General features: G+C 50.8%; 1 protein-coding gene and 1 long non-coding RNA gene across 9 annotated transcripts in view; both read left to right on the plus strand.

Moving 5' to 3' along the window:
- cwf19l2 (CWF19 like cell cycle control factor 2) overlaps positions 1–22566 on the plus strand; it is a 44823-nt gene that overhangs the window by 463 nt on the left and 21794 nt on the right. Inside the window, exons 2-9 of the mRNA XM_055879580.1 lie at positions 1959–2069; positions 2354–2461; positions 6071–6196; positions 9109–9228; positions 9371–9464; positions 13196–13311; positions 15463–16186; positions 16257–16485. Coding sequence (XP_055735555.1) covers positions 1959–2069; positions 2354–2461; positions 6071–6196; positions 9109–9228; positions 9371–9464; positions 13196–13311; positions 15463–16186; positions 16257–16485 — 1628 coding nt within the window. The remainder of the gene's footprint in view (positions 1–1958; positions 2070–2353; positions 2462–6070; positions 6197–9108; positions 9229–9370; positions 9465–13195; positions 13312–15462; positions 16187–16256; positions 16486–22566) is intronic.
- LOC129821873 (uncharacterized) lies at positions 16494–22565 on the plus strand. Of its 8 annotated transcripts, none has more exons than XR_008754415.1 (3): positions 16494–16962; positions 17093–19627; positions 19680–22565. It is a non-coding gene; the product is annotated as an uncharacterized LOC129821873 (long non-coding RNA). The 8 variants fall into 8 exon arrangements; XR_008754421.1 differs by having other exon boundaries at positions 17093–19469; positions 19522–22565; XR_008754420.1 differs by having other exon boundaries at positions 17093–19234; positions 19287–22565.

Consider the following 22566-nt stretch of genomic DNA (forward strand, 5'->3'; position numbering starts at 1 on the left):
CTCGCTATTAGTGATCATTGGGACGTCCGTGTGATGTAATGTGAATATGGCAAACACTAGGTGGCGAGGTTGTACATAACAGAGATGGTGCCTGCCTCTTTCTGCCTCTGTGTACCCACCTTGTCTCAGGTGATCAAATGTTATTGGTCACATATGTAACCGATGTGAAATGGCTAGCTAGTTAGCGGTGGTGCGCGCTAATAGCGTTTCAATCGGGGACGTCACTCGCCCTGAGACCTTGTAGTATTAGTTCCCCGCGGCTTCTGTGGCGCGATGGGTAACGATGCCTCGAGGGTGGCTGTTGTCGATGTGTGCAGAGCCCAGGAGGGGCGAGGAGAGAGACGGAAGCTATAATGTTACACATACACATATTTAGCAGATGTTATTGCTTGTGTAGTGAAATGCTTGTTCCTAGCTCCAACAGTGCAGTAATATCGAACAATTCACAACACTACACACACATTTAAAAGTAAAATAATGTCATTAAGAAATATATAAATATTAGGAAGAGCAATGTCGGAGTGACATTGACTAAAATATAGTAGAATAGAATACAGTATATACATATGAGATGAGTAAAGCAGTATGTCAACTTTATTAAAGTGTCTAGTATTAAATTATTAAAGTGGCCAGTGATTCCAAGTCTATGTATATAGGGCAGCAGCCTCTAAGGTGCAGGGTTGGGTATCCGGGTGGTAGTCGGCTAGTGATGGCTATTTAACAGTCTGATGGCCTTGAGGTAGAAGCTGTTTTTCAGTCTCCCGGTCCCAGCTTTGATGCACCTGTACTGACCTCATCTTCTGGATGGTAGTGGGGTGAACAGGTCATGGCTCGGGTGGTTGATGTCCTTGATGAGCTTTTTGGCCTTCCTGTGACATCAGGTGCTATAGGTGTCCTGGAGGGCAGGCAGTGTGCCCCCGGTGATGTGTTGGGCATACCGCACCACCCTTTGGAGAGCCCTGTGGTTGTGGGCGGTGCAGTTGCCGTACCAGGCTGTGATGCAGCCCGACAGGATGCTCTCTATTGTGCGTAAAGGTTTGTGAGGGTCTTAGAGCCAAGACAAATTTCTTCAGCCGCCTGAGGTTCACACTGCCTGTGTTACTTTTACTTCTTATTTTTCTTAAAACTGCATTGTTGGTTAAGGGCTTGAACGCAAGCATTTCCCTGTAAGGTCTACACCTGTTGTATTTAGCGCATGTGACATGTACAATTTGGTTTGTCTGTGTGGGTGGATCATTTCAGATCGTCAGTGATGTGTACGCCAAGGAACATCAAGCTTTCCACCTTCTCCACTGCGGTCCCAGCAATGTGGATAGGGGCGTGCTCACTCTGCTTTTCCCTGAAGTCCACGATCAGCTCCTTCATTTTGTATGGTGTTAAGATCACTTTTACAATGGATTACTAGAGAGAAATACAGAGCAAATGACGCTGTGCTCTCTGAAGACAGGAAGGAAATGACAAGGCGGATGGACGCTTGCATCAATGGAAGCAGATTGTTAGTGTTTACAGTGGTGTGATTGATCGAGGCGCACCAGTGTGTGTGTGTGTGTGTATGTATGTGTGTGTGTGCAAATATGAGGTGTCATCAGTCAGGTAATGGCGTCTGCAGGGGATGGCAGGACAAACACTGCTGCAGGGAGATAAGGGCTGTGACGCAACCACTCCGGATTCAGTTTAACATGGTTAAATTCCTCCTTCAGAACACACATACAATCACCTAACACCTCACACCATACATATGCATGTCATGCACACAAAAACATCAACACAGAGTAGTGGGGTCCATGTTATCTCCTGAGCAGCTGTGTTGACTATATAAATACAGTGTGAGGTGTTTGTGAAATGGTGACACACCTGAACTATCTCCATTTATTTCTCTCTTTCTCACCTCATCTCTCCCTTCTTCCTCTCTCTCTCTCTCTCTCTCTCTCTGACTTCATCTCCCCTCCCTCCCCCAGGCGAAGCAGCAGTATGAGAAGGACGAGAAGAGGAAGGAGCTGAAGAGACAGAGAGGAGAGGACACCTGGATGCTCCCTGAAGTTGACCTCCGACTGCAGCAGCTAGAACAGGTCAGCAGGTCGTTGCGTTGGTAACCCCATGACCTTTTAAGGAGGTAGCTTGTGTGACCTCCCTATCCTCTACATGGCCTAGTAGTATGGTTGACCCCGAAGTCAATATTAGGTTGTCATCCAGTAACAGTAGACGCAGAGCTGAGCTGTTTTTCATACGTCATCTTTTTTGTAGCTCTTGCTTATTGATGTTTCCAAACCCTTTATCCTATCTATCACCTCTTCATAATGATCGCTTCGTTTTGCATATCTTAATCAGGCCCACTCATTTCTGTCACCTTCAGGAGGTTTCAGGCAAGAAGAAGAAAGAGAAAAAGGCCAAGAAGAGTAAGAAGAGTAAGAAGAAGAAGGAGAAGAAGAGAGCTGAAGGAGGAGATGGGTCCAGCTCAGAGGTAAGCGTCATTGGACTGGCATATCTTTGTGTTGCTCTCCCTCCTTTCCTTTCACCTCTCTTTTCCTCTCACATCCCCTTTCATTCTGATTCCCTCTCACATCCCCTTTCATTCTGATTCCCTCTCTTGGGCTTCCTGTCCTCTGTCCTGAACATACACAGTGCCTTCAGCAAGTATTCACACCCCTTGACTTTTTCCACATTTTATTACAACCTGAATTTAAAATGGATTAAATAGCAATTAAAAAAACCATAATAATAATACTTTTCATCACTGGCCTATACACAATACCCTGTAATGTCAAAGTGCTATAATGTTTTAGAAATGTTTACAAATTAATACAAAATCTAAAAGTTGTAATGTCTCAAGGCAATAAATATTCAACCCTTTTCTTATGGTAAGTCTAAATAAGTTCAGAAGTAAACATTTGCTTAATCATTTTCATGGATTCACTTTGTGTGCAATAATAGTGGAGGATGTGATGTGATTTTTGTTTCATGACTACCTCTTTTCTGTACCTCACACATACAATTATCTATAAGGTCCCTCAGTCAAGCAGTGGATTTCAAACACAAAGACCAGGGAGGTTTCCAATGCCTCGCAAAGAAGGGCACCTATTGGTAGATGGGTAAAACAAAACAAAAGCAGACATTGAAAATCCCTTTGAACATGGTGAAGTTATTAATTATACTTTGGATGGTGTATCGATACACCCATTCACTACAAAGAGACAGGCGTCTTTCCTAACTCAGTTGCCGTAGAGGAAGGATACCGTTCGGGGATTTCACCATAAGGCCAATGGTTACTTTAAAACAGTTACAGAGTTTAATGGTTGTGACAGGAGAAAACTGAGGATGGATCAACAACGTTGTAGTTATTCCTCAATACTAAACTAAATGACAGAGTGCAAAGGAAGCCTGTGCAGAATACAACTATTCCAAAACAATTCACTTTTTGTCCTGAATGCAAAGTTATATTTGGGGCAAATCCAATACAGCACTTTACTGAGTACCACTCTCCATATTTTCAAGCGTAGTGGTGGCTGCATCATGTTATGGGTATGCTTGTAGTTAAGGACTGGGAAGTTTTCAGGATAAAATTAAACTGAATGGCACTAAGCACAGGCAACATTATAGAGGAAAACCTGGTTGCCTGCTTACCACCAGATACTGGGAGATGAATTCCCTTTTCAGCAGGACAATAACCTAAAACACAATGCCAAATCTATACTGGATGGCTTACCAAGAAGACAGTGAATGTTCCTGATTTGCCATGTTAGTTTCGACTCAAATCTACTTGAAAATCAATGACAAGATCTAAAAATGATTAACAAACAATTTGACAGAGCTTGACGAATTTTGAGAAGAATAATGGGCAAATATTGTACAATCCTGGTGTGTTAAGCTCTTAGACTTGCCCAGAAAGACTCACACCTGTAATCACTGCCAAAGGTAACTCTTTTTATTGTTATTATTATTATTTAAATTTCGTGGTATCCAATTGTCCCATCGCTGCAACTCCCTTACGGACTCGGGAGAGGCGAAGGTCGAGAGCCGTGCCTCCTCCGAAACCCAACCAAGCCGCACTGCTTCTTGACACAAAGCCCACTTAACCCGGAAGCCAGCCGCACCAATGTATTGGAGCAAAAACCGTACACCTGGCGATCGTGTCAGCGTGCTTTGCGCCCGGCCCGCCACAGGAGTTGCTGGAGTGCGACGGGACAAGAACATCCCTGCCGCCCAAACCCTCTCCTAACCTGGACAATTGTGCGCCGCCCCATGCATCTCCTGGTTTGCGGCCAGGCTGAGACAGAGCCTGGACTCAAATCACTCGGGAGGCTGCCAAAGGTGCTTCTACAAAGTATTGATTCTAGGGTGTAAATACTTATGTAAATTACATTTTTTCTTTATTTAATTTTCAATACATTTGTAAACATGTTTTCAATTTGTCATTATGGGTTTTTGTAAGGCTTGATCCTAGGCCCCACGCTCTTCTCAATTTACATTAACAACATGGCTCAGGCAGTAGGAAGCTCTCCTATCCATTTATATGCAGATGATACAGTCTTATACTCAGCTGGCCCATCCCCAGATTTTGTGTTAAATGCTCTACAACAAAGCTTTCTTTGTGTCCAACAAGCTTTCTCTACCCTTAACCTTGTTCTGAATACTTCCAAAACAAAGGTCATGTGGTTTGGTAAGGAGAATGCCCCTCTCCCCACAGGTGTGATTACTACCTCTGAAGGTTTAGAGCTTGAGGTAGTCACCTCATACAAATACTTGGGAGTATGGCTAGACGGTACACTGTCCTTCTCTCGGCACATATCAAAGCTGCAGGCAAAGTTAAATCTAGACTTGGTTTCCAGTATCGTAATCGCTCCTCTTTCACCCCAGCTGCCAAACTAACCCTGATTCAGATGATCATTCTACCCATGCTAGATTACGGAGACATAATTTATAGATCGGCAGGTAAGGGTGCTCTAGAGTGGCTAAATGTTCTTTACCTTTCCGCCATCAGCTTTGCCACCATTGCTCCTTAAAAGGACACATCACTGCACTCCTCTGTAAACAGGTCATCTCTGTGTACCCCTCGCAAGACCCACTGGTTGATGCTTATTTTTAAAACCCTCTTAGGCCTCACTCCCCCCTATCTGAGATATCTACTGCATCACTCATCTTCCACATACAACACCCGTTCTGCCAGTCACATTCTGTTAAAGGTCCCCAAAGCACACACATCCCTGGGTCACTCCTCTTTTCATTTCGCTGCAGCTAGCGACTGGAACGAGCTGCAACAAACACTCAAGCTGGACAGTTTTATCTCCATCTCTTAATTCAAAGACTCAATCATGGACACTCTTACTGACAGTTGTGGCTGCTTTGTGTGATGTATTATTGTCTCTACCTTCAAAAGATCAAATCAAAGTTTGTCACGTGTGCCTTACAGTGAAATGCTTACTTACATGCTCTAACCAATAGTGCAAAAAATGTATTAGGTGAACAATAGGTAGATAGGCTACATACAGACACCGGTTAGTCAGGCTGATTGAGGTAGTATGTACATGTAGATATGGTTAAAGTGACTATGCATATATGATGAACAGAGAGTAGCATTGCCGTACCAGGCAGTGATACAACCAGTCAGGATGCTCTCAATGTCGATTTTTGTCCTTTGTGCTGCTGTCTGTGCCCAATAATGTTTGTACCATGTTGTTGTGCTGCTACCATGTTGTTGTTGTCACCATGCTGTGTTGTCATGTTTTGCTGCCTTGCTATGTTGTCTCTCTTTATGTAGTGTTGTCTCGTTGTGATGAGTGTTTTGTCCTATATTCATGTTGTATTTATTTTTAATCCCCGTCCCCGCATGAGGCCTTATGCCTTTTGGTTGGCCGTCATTGTAATTAAGAATAAATTCTTAACTGACTTTCCCAGTTAAATAAAGGTTCAATTAAAAACTAAAATGTATATTGTGTGTAGATGGGTGAGGGGGAAAAAACATTTGGATCCATTTTGAATTCGTGCTCTAACACAGGGAATGTGGAATAAGTCCTTGTATGAATACTTGCTGTAAGCACTGTATTCATTTCCCCCCTCTTTTCTGCCTTTCCAGGGGTCAGGAGATGAGTGGGTTGAGGCCCAGCCCCAGACAGAGGCCTCGGGTAAAGCCTGGAAGATTCCTGCCAAGTCCGAGGCCAAGCCCACAGACAACAGCCCTACCCCACCCGAGAACAACCAGGTAACACCCCCAACCGTCCCGCTCCACAGCACCGGTAAACCCGAAGACAGAGATCATCAACTGCATAGATTCAGCCGTGGGTAAAAACAATTCTTGAGCAGATGGTCAATGGGTCAGAACATAAATAAATAAAAAATATTTTGTGGACTGATATAATATTTAACTAAAGCATAATCATTTCAAACCTTGCTTACATTTGTAAACAGTTACCCATAGACTTGTCATTGTGCTAACACTAGTTAGCATTTGCTTGCAATGGTACCTCCTAACTTCCTTCATACTGGACACAGAGACATAGAAATGGTATCCAGAAGTTCATCTGACTCTGGGGAAGTAGATAAAGGGCATCATTGTCAGAATCCCACAGTATCCCTTTAACCATGAACTTCAACAGAGACCCAGTTTTTGGACACTGGGTTGAATATTGGACTACAAAACACCTGATAATCTTCTGATTTCATGATGCCTCCCCCACGGCATGGTCAAACCTCCCCCACGGCATGGTCAAACCTTCCCCACGGCATGGTCAAACCTTCCCCACGGCATGGTCAAACCTTCCCCACGGCATGGTCAAACCTTCCCCGCGGCATGGTCAAACCTTCCCCGCGGCATGGTCAAACCTTCCCCGCGGCATGGTCAAACCTTCCCCGCGGCATGGTCAAACCTCCCCCGCGGCATGGTCAAACCTTCCCCGCGGCATGGTCAAACCTTCCCCGCGGCATGGTCAAACCTTCCCCGCGGCATGGTCAAACCTTCCCCGCGGCATGGTCAAACCTCCCCCGCGGCATGGTCAAACCTCCCCCGCGGCATGGTCAAACCTCCCCCGCGGCATGGTCAAACCTCCCCCGCGGCATGGTCAAACCTCCCCCGCGGCATGGTCAAACCTCCCCCGCGGCATGGTCAAACCTTCCCCGCGGCATGGTCAAACCTCCCCCGCGGCATGGTCAAACCTTCCCCGCGGCATGGTCAAACCTTCCCCGCGGCATGGTCAAACCTTCCCCGCGGCATGGTCAAACCTTCCCCGCGGCATGGTCAAACCTTCCCCGCGGCATGGTCAAACCTTCCCCGCGGCATGGTCAAACCTTCCCCGCGGCATGGTCAAACCTTCCCCGCGGCATGGTCAAACCTTCCCCGCGGCATGGTCAAACCTTCCCCGCGGCATGGTCAAACCTTCCCCGCGGCATGGTCAAACCTTCCCCGCGGCATGGTCAAACCTTCCCCGCGGCATGGTCAAACCTTCCCCGCGGCATGGTCAAACCTTCCCCGCGGCATGGTCAAACCTTCCCCGCGGCATGGTCAAACCTTCCCCGCGGCATGGTCAAACCTTCCCCGCGGCATGGTCAAACCTTCCCCGCGGCATGGTCAAACCTTCCCCGCGGCATGGTCAAACCTTCCCCGCGGCATGGTCAAACCTTCCCCGCGGCATGGTCAAACCTTCCCCGCGGCATGGTCAAACCTTCCCCGCGGCATGGTCAAACCTTCCCCGCGGCATGGTCAAACCTTCCCCGCGGCATGGTCAAACCTTCCCCGCGGCATGGTCAAACCTTCCCCGCGGCATGGTCAAACCTTCCCCGCGGCATGGTCAAACCTTCCCCGCGGCATGGTCAAACCTTCCCCGCGGCATGGTCAAACCTTCCCCGCGGCATGGTCAAACCTTCCCCGCGGCATGGTCAAACCTTCCCCGCGGCATGGTCAAACCTTCCCCGCGGCATGGTCAAACCTTCCCCGCGGCATGGTCAAACCTTCCCCGCGGCATGGTCAAACCTTCGCCGCGGCATGGTCAAACCTTCGCCGCGGCATGGTCAAACCTTCGCCGCGGCATGGTCAAACCTTCGCCGCGGCATGGTCAAACCTTCGCCGCGGCATGGTCAAACCTCCCCCGCGGCATGGTCAAACCTTCCCCGCGGCATGGTCAAACCTCCCGATCTTTCATTGATGCCCTAAGAGAACAGGTAGCAAGGCAAGTAGTCAAGAGGGGGTTTGAGCTGGAGGCTGCTCTTGGTTTGTATAGTGTTGTGGCTTTATTGAGCTCTATGGTCTAGAAAGTTTGTGTGAATGTATCTGTGTATTTGTATAGAAGGTGCAGTGAAATGCTTATTGTGTGTGTTTCTAAGAGAAGGGATCAATAGAGCCCCAGAGGTCTTATCGATGCACAGCCTGTGTCAACAACAATTAATAACCAGGCTTTTCTAACAAGGTGGTGTTGATGAGTAAGGCGGAGTGGTCCGGAGCGTTTTACTAATGCTGTCACACACCTTCCCTCATTATATTTACCCCCACTGTGTGTGTATGTATAACGGCCTGCTCAGTGAGAGATTTCCCAGGTTGCTTTTTTGGGGGGAGATACTTTTAGAATCCTATAATATGGCTTGACGCTCGTATTAGCGGTGACGCTCGTATTAGCGGTGACGCTCGTATTAGCGGTGGCGCTCGTATTAGCGGTGAAGCTCGTATTAGCGGTGACGCTCGTATTAGCGGTGACGCTCGTATTAGCGGTGACGCTCGTATTTGCGTTGACGCTCGTATTTGCGTTGACGCTCGTATTTGCGGTGACGCTCGTATTAGCGTTGACGCTCGTATTTGCGTTGACGCTCGTATTTGCGTTGACGCTCGTATTAGCGTTGACGCTCGTATTAGCGTTGACGCTCGTATTAGCGTTGACGCTCGTATTTGCGTTGACGCTCGTATTTGCGTTGACGCTCGTATTAGCGGTGACGCTCGTATTTGCGTTGAGGGTTATAAACCCATGTACTGTTTACATTAACCTACATGTACATAATGATTTTATGTTCTATATTGATTTCTTTATTGATTGGTTTGCTGTTATTGTCAGTCAATTGTCAGGTTTAATAACATGATTCATGTGTGTTGTCCGTTCCCCTCTCTCTATCCTTGTCGCCATCATCTGCTAGCGAGATGAGTGGATGACCTTTGACTTCTTGGCAATGAGAACAACGTCAACAGCAGAGAAGAGGGCTGAGAAAGAAAGGCTGAAAGATGAAGAGAAACAGAAGGCCCGGGTCATCGAGCAGGTGTGTACTCGCTATGTTTAAATGAAGGTTGATGGAAGTCCACTGCCTCACCTCATCTGTTGGTTACCTGGGCAACCAAAAGTGCCAAACTGAGCAGGGACAAGGGACTTGACAATTGCTGTGTGTTTGTGGGGTGCCGTAGGCTGGTCTGCACAAGCTGGAGTTGAACCCGTTCTGGAAGGATGGAGGGAGTGGCCTGCCCCCAGAAGAGAAGGCCAGTAATGTGCTTACAAAAGGTAAATGAAACCCCTTACACAACTTCATACTCTTATCAACCTTTTCTGCTCTCGTATTTGTACCTGAAGTATAATCATCAAACCCATGTATACAACTCTCTATATCAGCCCAGTCTCTGGTCAACCCCCTCCCTCTTTGGGCTAGGAATCTTCCCTCCCCTCTCTTGGGCTAGGAATCTTCCCTCCTCTCTCTTGGGCTAGGAATCTTCCCTCCCCTCTCTTGGGCTAGGAATCTTCCCTCCCCTCTCTTGGGCTAGGAGTCTTCCCTCCCCTCTCTTGGGCTAGGAGTCTTCCCTCCCCTCTCTTGGGCTAGGAGTCTTCCCTCCCCTCTCTTGGGCTAGGAGTCTTCCCTCCCCTCTCTTGGGCTAGGAGTCTTCCCTCCCCTCTCTTGGGCTAGGAGTCTTCCCTCCCCTCTCTTGGGCTAGGAGTCTTCCCTCCCCTCTCTTGGGCTAGGAGTCTTCCCTCCCCTCTCTTGGGCTAGGAGTCTTCCCTCCCCTCTCTTGGGCTAGGAGTCTTCCCTCCCCTCTCTTGGGCTAGGAGTCTTCCCTCCCCTCTCTTGGGCTAGGAGTCTTCCCTCCCCTCTCTTGGGCTAGGAGTCTTCCCTCCCCTCTCTTGGGCTAGGAGTCTTCCCTCCCCTCTCTTGGGCTAGGAGTCTTCCCTCCCCTCTCTTGGGCTAGGAGTCTTCCCTCCCCTCTCTTGGGCTAGGAGTCTTCCCTCCCCTCTCTTGGGCTAGGAGTCTTCCCTCCCCTCTCTTGGGCTAGGAGTCTTCCCTCCCCTCTCTTGGGCTAGGAGTCTTCCCTCCCCTCTCTTGGGCTAGGAGTCTTTTCCCTCTCCTCTCTTGGGCCAGGAGTCTTTTCCCTCTCCTCTCTTGGGCCAGGAGTCTTTTCCCTCTCCTCTCTTGGGCCAGGAGTCTTTTCCCTCTCCTCTCTTGGGCCAGGAGTCTTTTCCCTCTCCTCTCTTGGGCCAGGACTCTTTTCCCTCTCCTCTCTTGGGCCAGGAGTCTTTTCCCTCTCCTCTCTTGGGCCAGGAGTCTTTTCCCTCTCCTCTCTTGGGCCAGGACTCTTTTCCCTCTCCTCTCTTGGGCCAGGACTCTTTTCCCTCTCCTCTCTTGGGCCAGGACTCTTTTCCCTCTCCTCTCTTGGGCCAGGACTCTTTTCCCTCTCCTCTCTTGGGCCAGGACTCTTTTCCCTCTCCTCTCTTGGGCCAGGACTCTTTTCCCTCTCCTCTCTTGGGCCAGGACTCTTTTCCCTCTCCTCTCTTGGGCCAGGACTCTTTTCCCTCTCCTCTCTTGGGCCAGGACTCTTTTCCCTCTCCTCTCTTGGGCCAGGACTCTTTTCCCTCTCCTCTCTTGGGCCAGGACTCTTTTCCCTCTCCTCTCTTGGGCCAGGACTCTCTTCCCTCTCCTCTCTTGGGCCAGGACTCTCTTCCCTCTCCTCTCTTGGGCCAGGACTCTCTTCCCTCTCCTCTCTTGGGCCAGGACTCTTTTCCCTCTCCTCTCTTGGGCCAGGACTCTTTTCCCTCTCCTCTCTTGGGCCAGGACTCTTTTCCCTCTCCTCTCTTGGGCCAGGACTCTTTTCCCTCTCCTCTCTTGGGCCAGGACTCTTTTCCCTCTCCTCTCTTGGGCCAGGACTCTTTTCCCTCTCCTCTCTTGGGCCAGGACTCTTTTCCCTCTCCTCTCTTGGGCCAGGACTCTTTTCCCTCTCCTCTCTTGGGCCAGGACTCTTTTCCCTCTCCTCTCTTGGGCCAGGAGTCTTTTCCCTCTCCTCTCTTGGGCCAGGAGTCTTTTCCCTCTCCTCTCTTGGGCCAGGACTCTTTTCCCTCTCCTCTCTTGGGCCAGGACTCTTTTCCCTCTCCTCTCTTGGGCCAGGACTCTTTTCCCTCTCCTCTCTTGGGCCAGGACTCTTTTCCCTCTCCTCTCTTGGGCCAGGACTCTTTTCCCTCTCCTCTCTTGGGCCAGGACTCTTTTCCCTCTCCTCTCTTGGGCCAGGACTCTTTTCCCTCTCCTCTCTTGGGCCAGGACTCTTTTCCCTCTCCTCTCTTGGGCCAGGACTCTTTTCCCTCTCCTCTCTTGGGCCAGGACTCTCTTCCCTCTCCTCTCTTGGGCCAGGACTCTCTTCCCTCTCCTCTCTTGGGCCAGGACTCTCTTCCCTCTCCTCTCTTGGGCCAGGACTCTCTTCCCTCTCCTCTCTTGGGCCAGGACTCTTTTCCCTCTCCTCTCTTGGGCCAGGACTCTTTTCCCTCTCCTCTCTTGGGCCAGGACTCTTTTCCCTCTCCTCTCTTGGGCCAGGACTCTTTTCCCTCTCCTCTCTTGGGCCAGGACTCTTTTCCCTCTCCTCTCTTGGGCCAGGACTCTTTTCCCTCTCCTCTCTTGGGCCAGGACTCTTTTCCCTCTCCTCTCTTGGGCCAGGACTCTTTTCCCTCTCCTCTCTTGGGCCAGGACTCTTTTCCCTCTCCTCTCTTGGGCCAGGACTCTTTTCCCTCTCCTCTCTTGGGCCAGGACTCTTTTCCCTCTCCTCTCTTGGGCCAGGACTCTTTTCCCTCTCCTCTCTTGGGCCAGGACTCTTTTCCCTCTCCTCTCTTGGGCCAGGACTCTTTTCCCTCTCCTCTCTTGGGCCAGGACTCTTTTCCCTCTCCTCTCTTGGGCCAGGACTCTTTTCCCTCTCCTCTCTTGGGCCAGGACTCTTTTCCCTCTCCTCTCTTGGGCCAGGACTCTTTTCCCTCCCCTGTCTTTCTCTGAGAGGAGAGGAATGAGTTGAGTTCACTGTATGTACAGTCACTGAGGGCACAGACACCACTTAAAACACAGACAGACACACAGACACAGACAGGCTCAGACAGACAGAGAAATAGGAGAGGGAGAAGCAGACACTGTCATGGCAAATCGGGTAAAGCATTTCTGTCAGACAGAATGAGAACGGCAGAGGGTGGAGGCAGGCAGAGGGTGGAGGCAGGCAGAAAGGATTTGCTGGAGGCAGGGAGTATTAGGAGATATGAGAGAAGAACATTTAAAAAAGGAAGAGGTACAGAGAGAGGCGCTTGGTTCTGTTAAGCTGACTGTGTCATCTCCACTCAGAAGGGTGCACTCTGTTAAAGTGAAGCTTACTCAGGAGATGGCAGAGTGGCAGAATAAGCAGATTTAAAACACTCATACAGACAGTGACGCACAGTGTCACTTGTGTATGCAAACCAAACTCCGAAATACAGACATTGACAGTACACACATACATGCACACTCTTTTCTCTCTCCACGCTGTGTGTGTAAAAGGGAATGTTGTTTTCCTCATCCCTGGTTTGACTAAGAGGGTAATGAAGAGGTGTGTGTGGGGAGGGGGGGTGCGGTTAAATCTCACTTTTAACTTGGGCTTTTGACACACGTGTGCACACACGGTGTGAGAGAAAAGAGATTGAGAAATATTGGGGGAGAGAAGGGGATGACTTCTCTGGGGAAGGCAGATGTGAAATGTTCCCATTCTCTGTGCTGTGTTCCGGAGAAGAGTGTGAGGCCTAGCTGTTCTCTTGGGAAGTTGAATATGATGTTCTGTTCTCACTGAAAAACACTCATTTCCCACAGGTAAAATGTTAACTCTAGTTATTCCCCTCCTTCTCTCGCTCACTCTTTCTCTCTTTTGCCATCTCCTCCTTCCCTCCCTTCTTACCCTGTCTCTCCTCACCATCTCCTCGCCTTACCCTGTCTCTCCTCACCATCTCTCCCCCACCCCCTCTGTCTGTAGCTGCAACTGTAGATGATGGAGGACTAGGTTGGCTCAGGAAGTCTTACCAGAGGATGAGAGAGCAGGCGGAGCGAGAGCAACGCAGTCTGGAGGTCATAGTGGCAGAGCGATATGGGGTGAGAGTACACACATAGGCAGACATAATCCATACAAAAACACCTGTATTAACAGTATTAACAGATCACTATGTAAACCGTCTTATATTTACACACATTCTACAATGTGCATCCTTCCATACGCATGCCTACTACTGGCGCGTTCCTGCTACTGGCGCGTTCCTGCTACTGACGCGTTCCTGCTACTGGCGCGTTCCTGCTACTGACGTGCTCCTGTTACTGACGCGCTCTGGCTACTGACGCGCTCTGGCTACTGACGCGCTCTGGCTACTGACGCGCTCTGGCTACTGACGCGCTCTGGCTACTGACGCGTTCCTGCTACTGACGCGTTCCTGCTACTGACGCGTTCCGGCTACTGACGCGCTCCGGCTACTGACGCGCTCCGGCTACTGACGCGCTCCGGCTACTGACGCGCTCCGGCTACTGACGCGCTCCGCCTACTGACGCGCTCCTGCTACTGACGCGCTCCTGCTACTGACGCGCTCCTGCTACTGACGCGCTCCTGTTACTGACGCGCTCCTGTTACTGACGCGTTCCTGCTACTGACGCGCTCCTGCTACTGACGCGCTCCTGTTACTGACGCGCTCCGGCTACTGACGCGTTCCTGCTACTGACGCGTTCCTGCTACTGACGCGTTCCTGCTACTGACGCGTTCCTGCTACTGACGCGTTCCTGCTACTGACGCGCTCCGGCTACTGACGCGCTCCGGCTACTGACGCGCTCCGGCTACTGACGCGCTCCGGCTACTGACGCGCTCCGGCTACTGACGCGCTCCTGCTACTGACGCGCTCCTGCTACTGACGCGCTCCGCCTACTGACGCGCTCCGGCTACTGACGCGCTCCGGCTACTGACGCGCTCCGGCTACTGGTGCGCTCCGGCTACTGGCGCGCTCCTGCTACGGGCGCGCTCCTGCTACGGGCGCGCTCCTGCTACGGGCGCGCTCCTGCTACGGGCGCGCTCCTGCTACGGGCGCGCTCCTGCTACTGGCGCGTTCCTGCTACTGGCGCGTTCCTGCTACTGACGCGTTCCTGCTACTGGCGCGTTCCTGCTACTGACGCGTTCCTGCTACTGACGCGTTCCTGCTACTGACGCGCTCCTGTTACTGACGCGCTCTGGCTACTGACGCGCTCTGGCTACTGACGCGCTCTGGCTACTGACGCGTTCCTGCTACTGACGCGTTCCTGCTACTGACGCGTTCCTGCTACTGACGCGTTCCTGCTACTGACGCGTTCCTGCTACTGACGCGTTCCGGCTACTGACGCGCTCCGGCTACTGACGCGCTCCGGCTACTGACGCGCTCCGCCTACTGACGCGCTCCTGCTACTGACGCGCTCCTGCTACTGACGCGCTCCTGCTACTGACGCGCTCCTGCTACTGACGCGCTCCTGCTACTGACGCGCTCCTGCTACTGACGCGCTCCTGCTACTGACGCGCTCCTGCTACTGACGCGCTCCTGTTACTGACGCGTTCCGGCTACTGACGCGTTCCTGCTACTGACGCGTTCCTGCTACTGACGCGTTCCTGCTACTGACGCGTTCCTGCTACTGACGCGTTCCTGCTACTGACGCGCTCCGGCTACTGACGCGCTCCGGCTACTGACGCGCTCCGGCTACTGACGCGCTCCGGCTACTGACGCGCTCCGGCTACTGACGCGCTCCTGCTACTGACGCGCTCCGGCTACTGACGCGCTCCGGCTTCTGACGCGCTCCGGCTACTGACGCGCTCCGGCTACTGACGCGCTCCGGCTACTGACGCGCTCCGGCTACTGGCGCGCTCCTGCTACGGGCGCGCTCCTGCTACGGGCGCGCTCCTGCTACGGGCGCGCTCCTACTACGGACGCGCTCCTGCTACGGACGCGGGCCGACTGCGACTGACGCGCTCCGACTGCGACTGACGCGCTCCGACTGCGACTGACGCGCTCCGACTGCGGAGCGTCGAGCTCCGACTGCGGAGCGTCGAGCTCCTGCTACTGACAGACTCGCTCCCTATCTCCCTGGTTAATTCCTTCTATGCAGTGTCGGCGCTCCGTCTGTCAAAGTTAGAAAACTCATAACAAACTGCAACTTAGGTACATTGAAATGCACCATGGGAACATCATATCACACCGCTTACCTGTGTGTATGTTTTATATTTGTGTTTCTCACATGCAGTCCTTGGAGAAGTTTCAGAAGAGGATGGATGAGGCTGAGATTGCTGTGTATGGTTACAAGAGAGGAGAGGGGAAAGGGAGAGGAGAGGAAGAGGGGAGAGACCGAGTAAGATGGAGGAAAGGACAGGAAGATGGTATATGGAGGAAAGGAGAAGTGGGGCTGAATAGAGAGAGGTGGAGGAGACCAGACAAGGGTAGGGACTTACCTGGAGAGAAAGAGAGGGATGGAGAAAGAGATAGTGAAAGAGATGGAGAGAGGGAAAGAGATCGTCACCGAGACAGAGATCGGGATAGAAACAGAGAAGGAGATGGAGACAGCGAGAGGGATGGCGGTAGACCTAGTGACCGGGATGGAGGTAGACCTAGTGACAAGGAAAGAGAGAGGGCTGGAGGCAGAGAGAGGGATGGAGGTAGACCCAGTGACCAGGAAAGAGAGAGGGCTGGAGGCAGAGAGAGGGATGGAGGTAGACCTAGTGACCGGGATAGAGAGAGGGCTGGAGGTAGACCTAGTGACTGGGATAGAGAGAGGGCTGGAAGCAGAGAGAGGGGTGGAGGTAGACCTAGTGACTGGGATAGAGAGAGGGCTGGGGGCAGAGAGAGGGACAGACCCAGGAAGATGGGTGGGGATGAGAGCCTTGGCTCTGGGCTTGGCCAGATTCGGCCACCCCTCTCCCTCGGAGCTCTGAAAAGTCACTTCCTCAAGCCTGTTGATGACGATGATGATGGTGAGTTGAGTGTAGTACCTCGTTCCACACTCACATATACACACAGTCCACTGATACATTTATTTTCCAGGAGTGTCAGCACCTGCTCCGGCCCGAGCTTCCATGGGTTTCCTGAAACCTGGGTCTGACAATGAGGAGTCGGATCGGAAGAGCAGCGGTCCGGCCTGGAGCAAGAGCAGCTCCAGACAGAGATCTGCTTCAGGAAAATCGGAGCAGGATAAAGAGAGGGAGTCTGGGAAAACCATGTCCACTCCTGACCAGGGTCATAGCAGCAACAGGCCTGCAGTGACATCATCCAGGTGCAGAGGTCAAATACACAGTCGCTATAGCACTGTTCCAACTGTTTAGCAGTTAATGTTGTCTTCATTTCCCCTGTACTAATCACTCATCTAACATGCTTGGATATGTAAGCAAGAGTTCCAACAGGATTCACAGACATGCATGTTGGTGACATGGGCAGGTTAATATGTTGGATGACAAGGACAGGTGAATATGTTGGATGACAAGGGCAGGTGAATATGCTTGGATGACAAGGGCAGGTTAATATGTTGGATGACAAGGGCAGGTTAATATGTTGGATGACAAGGGCAGGTGAATATGTTGGATGACAAGGGCAGGTGAATATGCTTGGATGACAAGGGCAGGTGAATATGCTTGGATGACAAGGGCAGGTTAATATGTTGGATGACAAGGGCAGGTGAATATGCTTGGATGACAAGGGCAGGTTAATATGTTGGATGACAAGGGCAGGTGAATATGCTGGATGACAAGGGCAGGTGAATATGCTGGATGACAAGGGCAGGTGAATATGCTGGATGACAAGGGCAGGTGAATATGCTGGATGACAAGGGCAGGTTAATATGTTGGATGACAAGGGCAGGTTAATATGTTGGATGACAAGGGCAGGTGAATATGTTGGATGACAAGGGCAGGTGAATATGTTGGATGACAAGGGCAGGTGAATATGCTGGATGACAAGGGCAGGTTAATATATTGGATGACAAGGGCAGGTGAATATGCTGGATGACAAGGGCAGGTGAATATGCTGGATGACAAGGGCAGGTGAATATGCTGGATGACAAGGGCAGGTTAATATATTGGATGACAAGGGCAGGTGAATATGCTGGATGACAAGGGCAGGTGAATATGCTGGATGACAAGGGCAGGTTAATATATTGGATGACAAGGGCAGGTGAATATGCTGGATGACAAGGGCAGGTGAATATGCTGGATGACAAGGGCAGGTTAATATATTGGATGACAAGGGCAGGTGAATATGCTGGATGACAAGGGCAGGTGAAGATGTTGGATGACAAGGGCAGGTGAATATGTTGGATAACAAGGGCAGGTGAATATGTTGGATGACAAGGGCAGGTTAATATGTTGGATGACAAGGGCAGGTTAATATATTGGATGACAATTGCAGGTTAATATATTGGATGACAAGGGCAGGTTAATATATTGGATGACAAGGGCAGGTGAATATGTTGGATGACAAGGGCAGGTGAATATGTTGGATGACAAGGGCAGGTGAATATGCTTGGATGACAAGGGCAGGTGAATATGCTTGGATGACAAGGGCAGGTGAATATGTTGGATGACAAGGGCAGGTGAATATGCTTGGATGACAAGGACAGGTGAATATGCTTGGATGACAAGGACAGGTGAATATGCTTGGATGACAAGGGCAGGTTAATATGTTGGATGACAAGGGCAGGTGAATATGTTGGATGACAAGGGCAGGTGAATATGCTTGGATGACAAGGGCAGGTGAATATGTTGGATGACAAGGGCAGGTGAATATGCTTGGATGACAAGGGCAGGTGAATATGCTTGGATGACAAGGGCAGGTGAATATGTTGGATGACAAGGGCAGGTGAATATGTTGGATGACAAGGGCAGGTGAATATGTTGGATGACAAGGGCAGGTGAATATGTTGGATGACAAGGGCAGGTGAATATGTTGGATGACAAGGGCAGGTGAATATGTTGGATGACAAGGGCAGGTGAATATGTTGGATGACAAGGGCAGGTGAATATGTTGGATGACAAGGGCAGGTGAATATGTTGGATGACAAGGGCAGGTGAATATGTTGGATGACAAGGGCAGGTGAATATGTTGGATGACAAGGGCAGGTGAATATGCTGGATGACAAGGGCAGGTGAATATGCTGGATGACAAGGGCAGGTGAATATGTTGGATGACAAGGGCAGGTTAATATGCTGGATGACAAGGGCAGGTGAATATGCTGGATGACAAGGGCAGGTGAATATGTTGGATGACAAGGGCAGGTGAATATGCTGGATGACAAGGGCAGGTGAATATGTTGGATGACAAGGGCAGGTGAATATGTTGGATGACAAGGGCAGGTGAATATGTTGGATGACAAGGGCAGGTGAATATGTTGGATGACAAGGGCAGGTGAATATGTTGGATGACAAGGGCAGGTTAATATATTGGATGACAAGGGCAGGTGAATATGCTGGATGACAAGGGCAGGTGAATATGCTGGATGACATGGGCAGGTGAATATGCTGGATGACAAGGGCAGGTGAATATGCTGGATGACAAGGGCAGGTGAATATGCTGGATGACATGGGCAGGTGAATATGCTGGATGACATGGGCAGGTGAATATGTTGGATGACAAGGGCAGGTGAAGATGTTGGATGACAAGGGCAGGTGAATATGTTGGATGACAAGGGCAGGTGAATATGCTTGGATGACAAGGGCAGGTTAATATGCTTGGATGACAAGGGCAGGTGAATATGTTGGATGACAAGGGCAGGTGAATATGTTGGATGACAAGGGCAGGTGAATATGTTGGATGACAAGGGCAGGTGAATATGTTGGATGACAAGGGCAGGTGAATATGTTGGATGACAAGGGCAGGTGAATATGTTGGATGACAAGGGCAGGTGAATATGTTGGATGACCAGGGCAGGTGAATATGCTGGATGACAAGGGCAGGTGAATATGTTGGATGACAAGGGCAGGTGAATATGCTGGATGACAAGGGCAGGTGAATATGCTGGATGACAAGGGCAGGTGAATATGTTGGATGACAAGGGCAGGTGAATATGTTGGATGACAAGGGCAGGTGAATATGCTGGATGACAAGGGCAGGTGAATATGTTGGATGACAAGGGCAGGTGAATATGTTGGATGACAAGGGCAGGTGAATATGTTGGATGACAAGGGCAGGTGAATATGTTGGATGACAAGGGCAGGTGAATATGTTGGATGACAAGGGCAGGTGAATATGCTTGGATGACAAGGGCAGGTTAATATGTTGGATGACAAGGGCAGGTGAATATGTTGGATGACAAGGGCAGGTGAATATGCTTGGATGACAAGGGCAGGTGAATATGCTTGGATGACAAGGGCAGGTGAATATGTTGGATGACAAGGGCAGGTGAATATGTTGGATGACAAGGGCAGGTGAATATGTTGGATGACAAGGGCAGGTGAATATGTTGGATGACCAGGGCAGGTGAATATGTTGGATGACAAGGGCAGGTGAATATGCTGGATGACAAGGGCAGGTGAATATGTTGGATGACAAGGGCAGGTGAATATGCTGGATGACAAGGGCAGGTGAATATGCTGGATGACAAGGGCAGGTGAATATGTTGGATGACAAGGGCAGGTGAATATGTTGGATGACAAGGGCAGGTGAATATGCTGGATGACAAGGGCAGGTGAATATGTTGGATGACAAGGGCAGGTGAATATGTTGGATGACAAGGGCAGGTGAATATGTTGGATGACAAGGGCAGGTGAATATGTTGGATGACAAGGGCAGGTTAATATGCTGGATGACAAGGGCAGGTTAATATGTTGGATGACAAGGGCAGGTGAATATGTTGGATGACAAGGGCAGGTGAATATGTTGGATGACAAGGGCAGGTGAATATGTTGGATGACAAGGGCAGGTTAATATGCTGGATGACAAGGGCAGGTTAATATGTTGGGGCGGTAGTAGAGATCTTTAGTTATTGGCTAGACTGAACATGTAGAAGCATTCTTTCAATCCCCAGAAGATTATCTGAACCTGAAGTCATTTATTCTCTGTAAGACTAAGATAGTATGTTTTTACACACACACTGTCCTTGACCTTGTTCCTGTCTACTGATGGAGAAAACCTTCCCATCGCTTCATCCTAACTTTAAAATGACCTCTCACACAATTCTCTCCTCAACTTGACCTTCTCCTCCTTTTTTGTTTGGTTTACACGCAATCATTCCCTCCATTCATCAGACAGTCTGCATAGTGACAGTCTGCATAGTGACGGTCTGCATAGTGACGGTCTGCATAGTGACGGTCTGCATAGTGACGGTCTGCGACAGTGACAGTCTATCCCCAGCTCACTCCCTCTGTCCCCAGCTTACTCCCTCTGTCCCCAGCTCAATCCCTCTGTCCCCAGCTCACTCCCTCTATCCCCAGCTCACTCCCTCTATCCCCAGCTCTCTCTCTCCCTCTATCCCCAGCTCTCTCTCTCCCTCTATCCCCAGCTCTCTCTCTCCCTCTATCCCCAGCTCTCTCTCTCCCTCTATCCCCAGCTCACTCCCTCCCTCTATCCCCAGCTCTCTCTCTCCCTCTATCCCCAGCTCTCTCTCTCCCTCTATCCCCAGCTCTCTCTCTCCCTCTATCCCCAGCTCTCTCTCTCCCTCTATCCCCAGCTCTCTCTCTCCCTCTATCCCCAGCTCTCTCTCTCCCTCTATCCCCAGCTCTCTCTCTCCCTCTATCCCCAGCTCTCTCTCTCCCTCTATCCCCAGCTCTCTCTCTCCCTCTATCCCCAGCTCTCTCTCTCCCTCTATCCCCAGCTCTCTCTCTCCCTCTATCCCCAGCTCTCTCTCTCCCTCTATCCCCAGCTCTCTCTCTCCCTCTATCCCCAGCTCTCTCTCTCCCTCTATCCCCAGCTCTCTCTCTCCCTCTATCCCCAGCTCACTCCCTCCCTCTATCCCCAGCTCTCTCTCTCCCTCTATCCCCAGCTCTCTCTCTCCCTCTATCCCCAGCTCTCTCTCTCCCTCTATCCCCAGCTCTCTCTCTCCCTCTATCCCCAGCTCTCTCTCTCCCTCTATCCCCAGCTCTCTCTCTCCCTCTATCCCCAGCTCTCTCTCTCCCTCTATCCCCAGCTCTCTCTCTCCCTCTATCCCCAGCTCTCTCTCTCCCTCTATCCCCAGCTCTCTCTCTCCCTCTATCCCCAGCTCTCTCTCTCCCTCTATCCCCAGCTCTCTCTCTCCCTCTATCCCCAGCTCTCTCTCTCCCTCTATCCCCAGCTCTCTCTCTCCCTCTATCCCCAGCTCTCTCTCTCCCTCTATCCCCAGCTCTCTCTCTCCCTCTATCCCCAGCTCTCTCTCTCCCTCTATCCCCAGCTCTCTCTCTCCCTCTATCCCCAGCTCTCTCTCTCCCTCTATCCCCAGCTCTCTCTCTCCCTCTATCCCCAGCTCTCTCTCTCCCTCTATCCCCAGCTCTCTCTCTCCCTCTATCCCCAGCTCTCTCTCTCCCTCTATCCCCAGCTCTCTCTCTCCCTCTATCCCCAGCTCTCTCTCTCCCTCTATCCCCAGCTCTCTCTCTCCCTCTATCCCCCGCTCTCTCTCTCCCTCTATCCCCCGCTCTCTCTCTCCCTCTATCCCCCGCTCTCTCTCTCCCTCTATCCCCGGCTCTCTCTCTCCCTCTATCCCCGGCTCTCTCTCTCCCTCTATCCCCGGCTCTCTCTCTCCCTCTATCCCCGGCTCTATCCCCCGCTCTACCCCCGGCTCTATCCCCGGCTCTATCCCCCGCTCTATCCCCAGCTCTATCCCACACTCTATCCCCATTTCTCTTACTCTTTCCTTTCTCTTTCTCTCCGTCCTTTTTGCTCTAACGCTCCCCCTTCTCTCTCTGTCATTAGCTAAGTCATTAAGTTAAACCAGCACCCAGAAGCCCTTAAAAACTCTGCAGCGTGAAATTAAGGTGCCGTTTTAGAAGGGAAGGTAATCTGTGAGAGAGAAACGGTCTGGAGGGAACGAGACAGAAGAATACTGTTCCTGAGACAAGACGGCCATCAGAAAGAACATGGCAGAGAGGGGGAGAGGTGGTTAGAAATGGATGGATGGAGGGTGAAAGAGAGCAGGGAAATGGACCGGAAAGAGAGCGACGGGTGGAGATGGAGGGAGGGAGAGAGCCATCGGGGGAGAAGAGAGCAGAACAAGCTGTTGATTTGTATGCGGTTGAGTGCTGGGACAGCTATAATGTCCTGATGGATCGGTGTGTCTATTCCCATGCTGCCAAGACTACATTTACTAGAATGTCTTGGACATCTCTCTAGCACACACAGGTGTCTGATGTTTACTCTGTGTACCCCTGTTGTCTTCATTTAACTTCTCCCCTGTGTC

This window comes from Salvelinus fontinalis, chromosome 24 (assembly GCF_029448725.1).
Source record: "Salvelinus fontinalis isolate EN_2023a chromosome 24, ASM2944872v1, whole genome shotgun sequence".
Classification (NCBI taxonomy): domain Eukaryota; kingdom Metazoa; phylum Chordata; class Actinopteri; order Salmoniformes; family Salmonidae; genus Salvelinus; species Salvelinus fontinalis.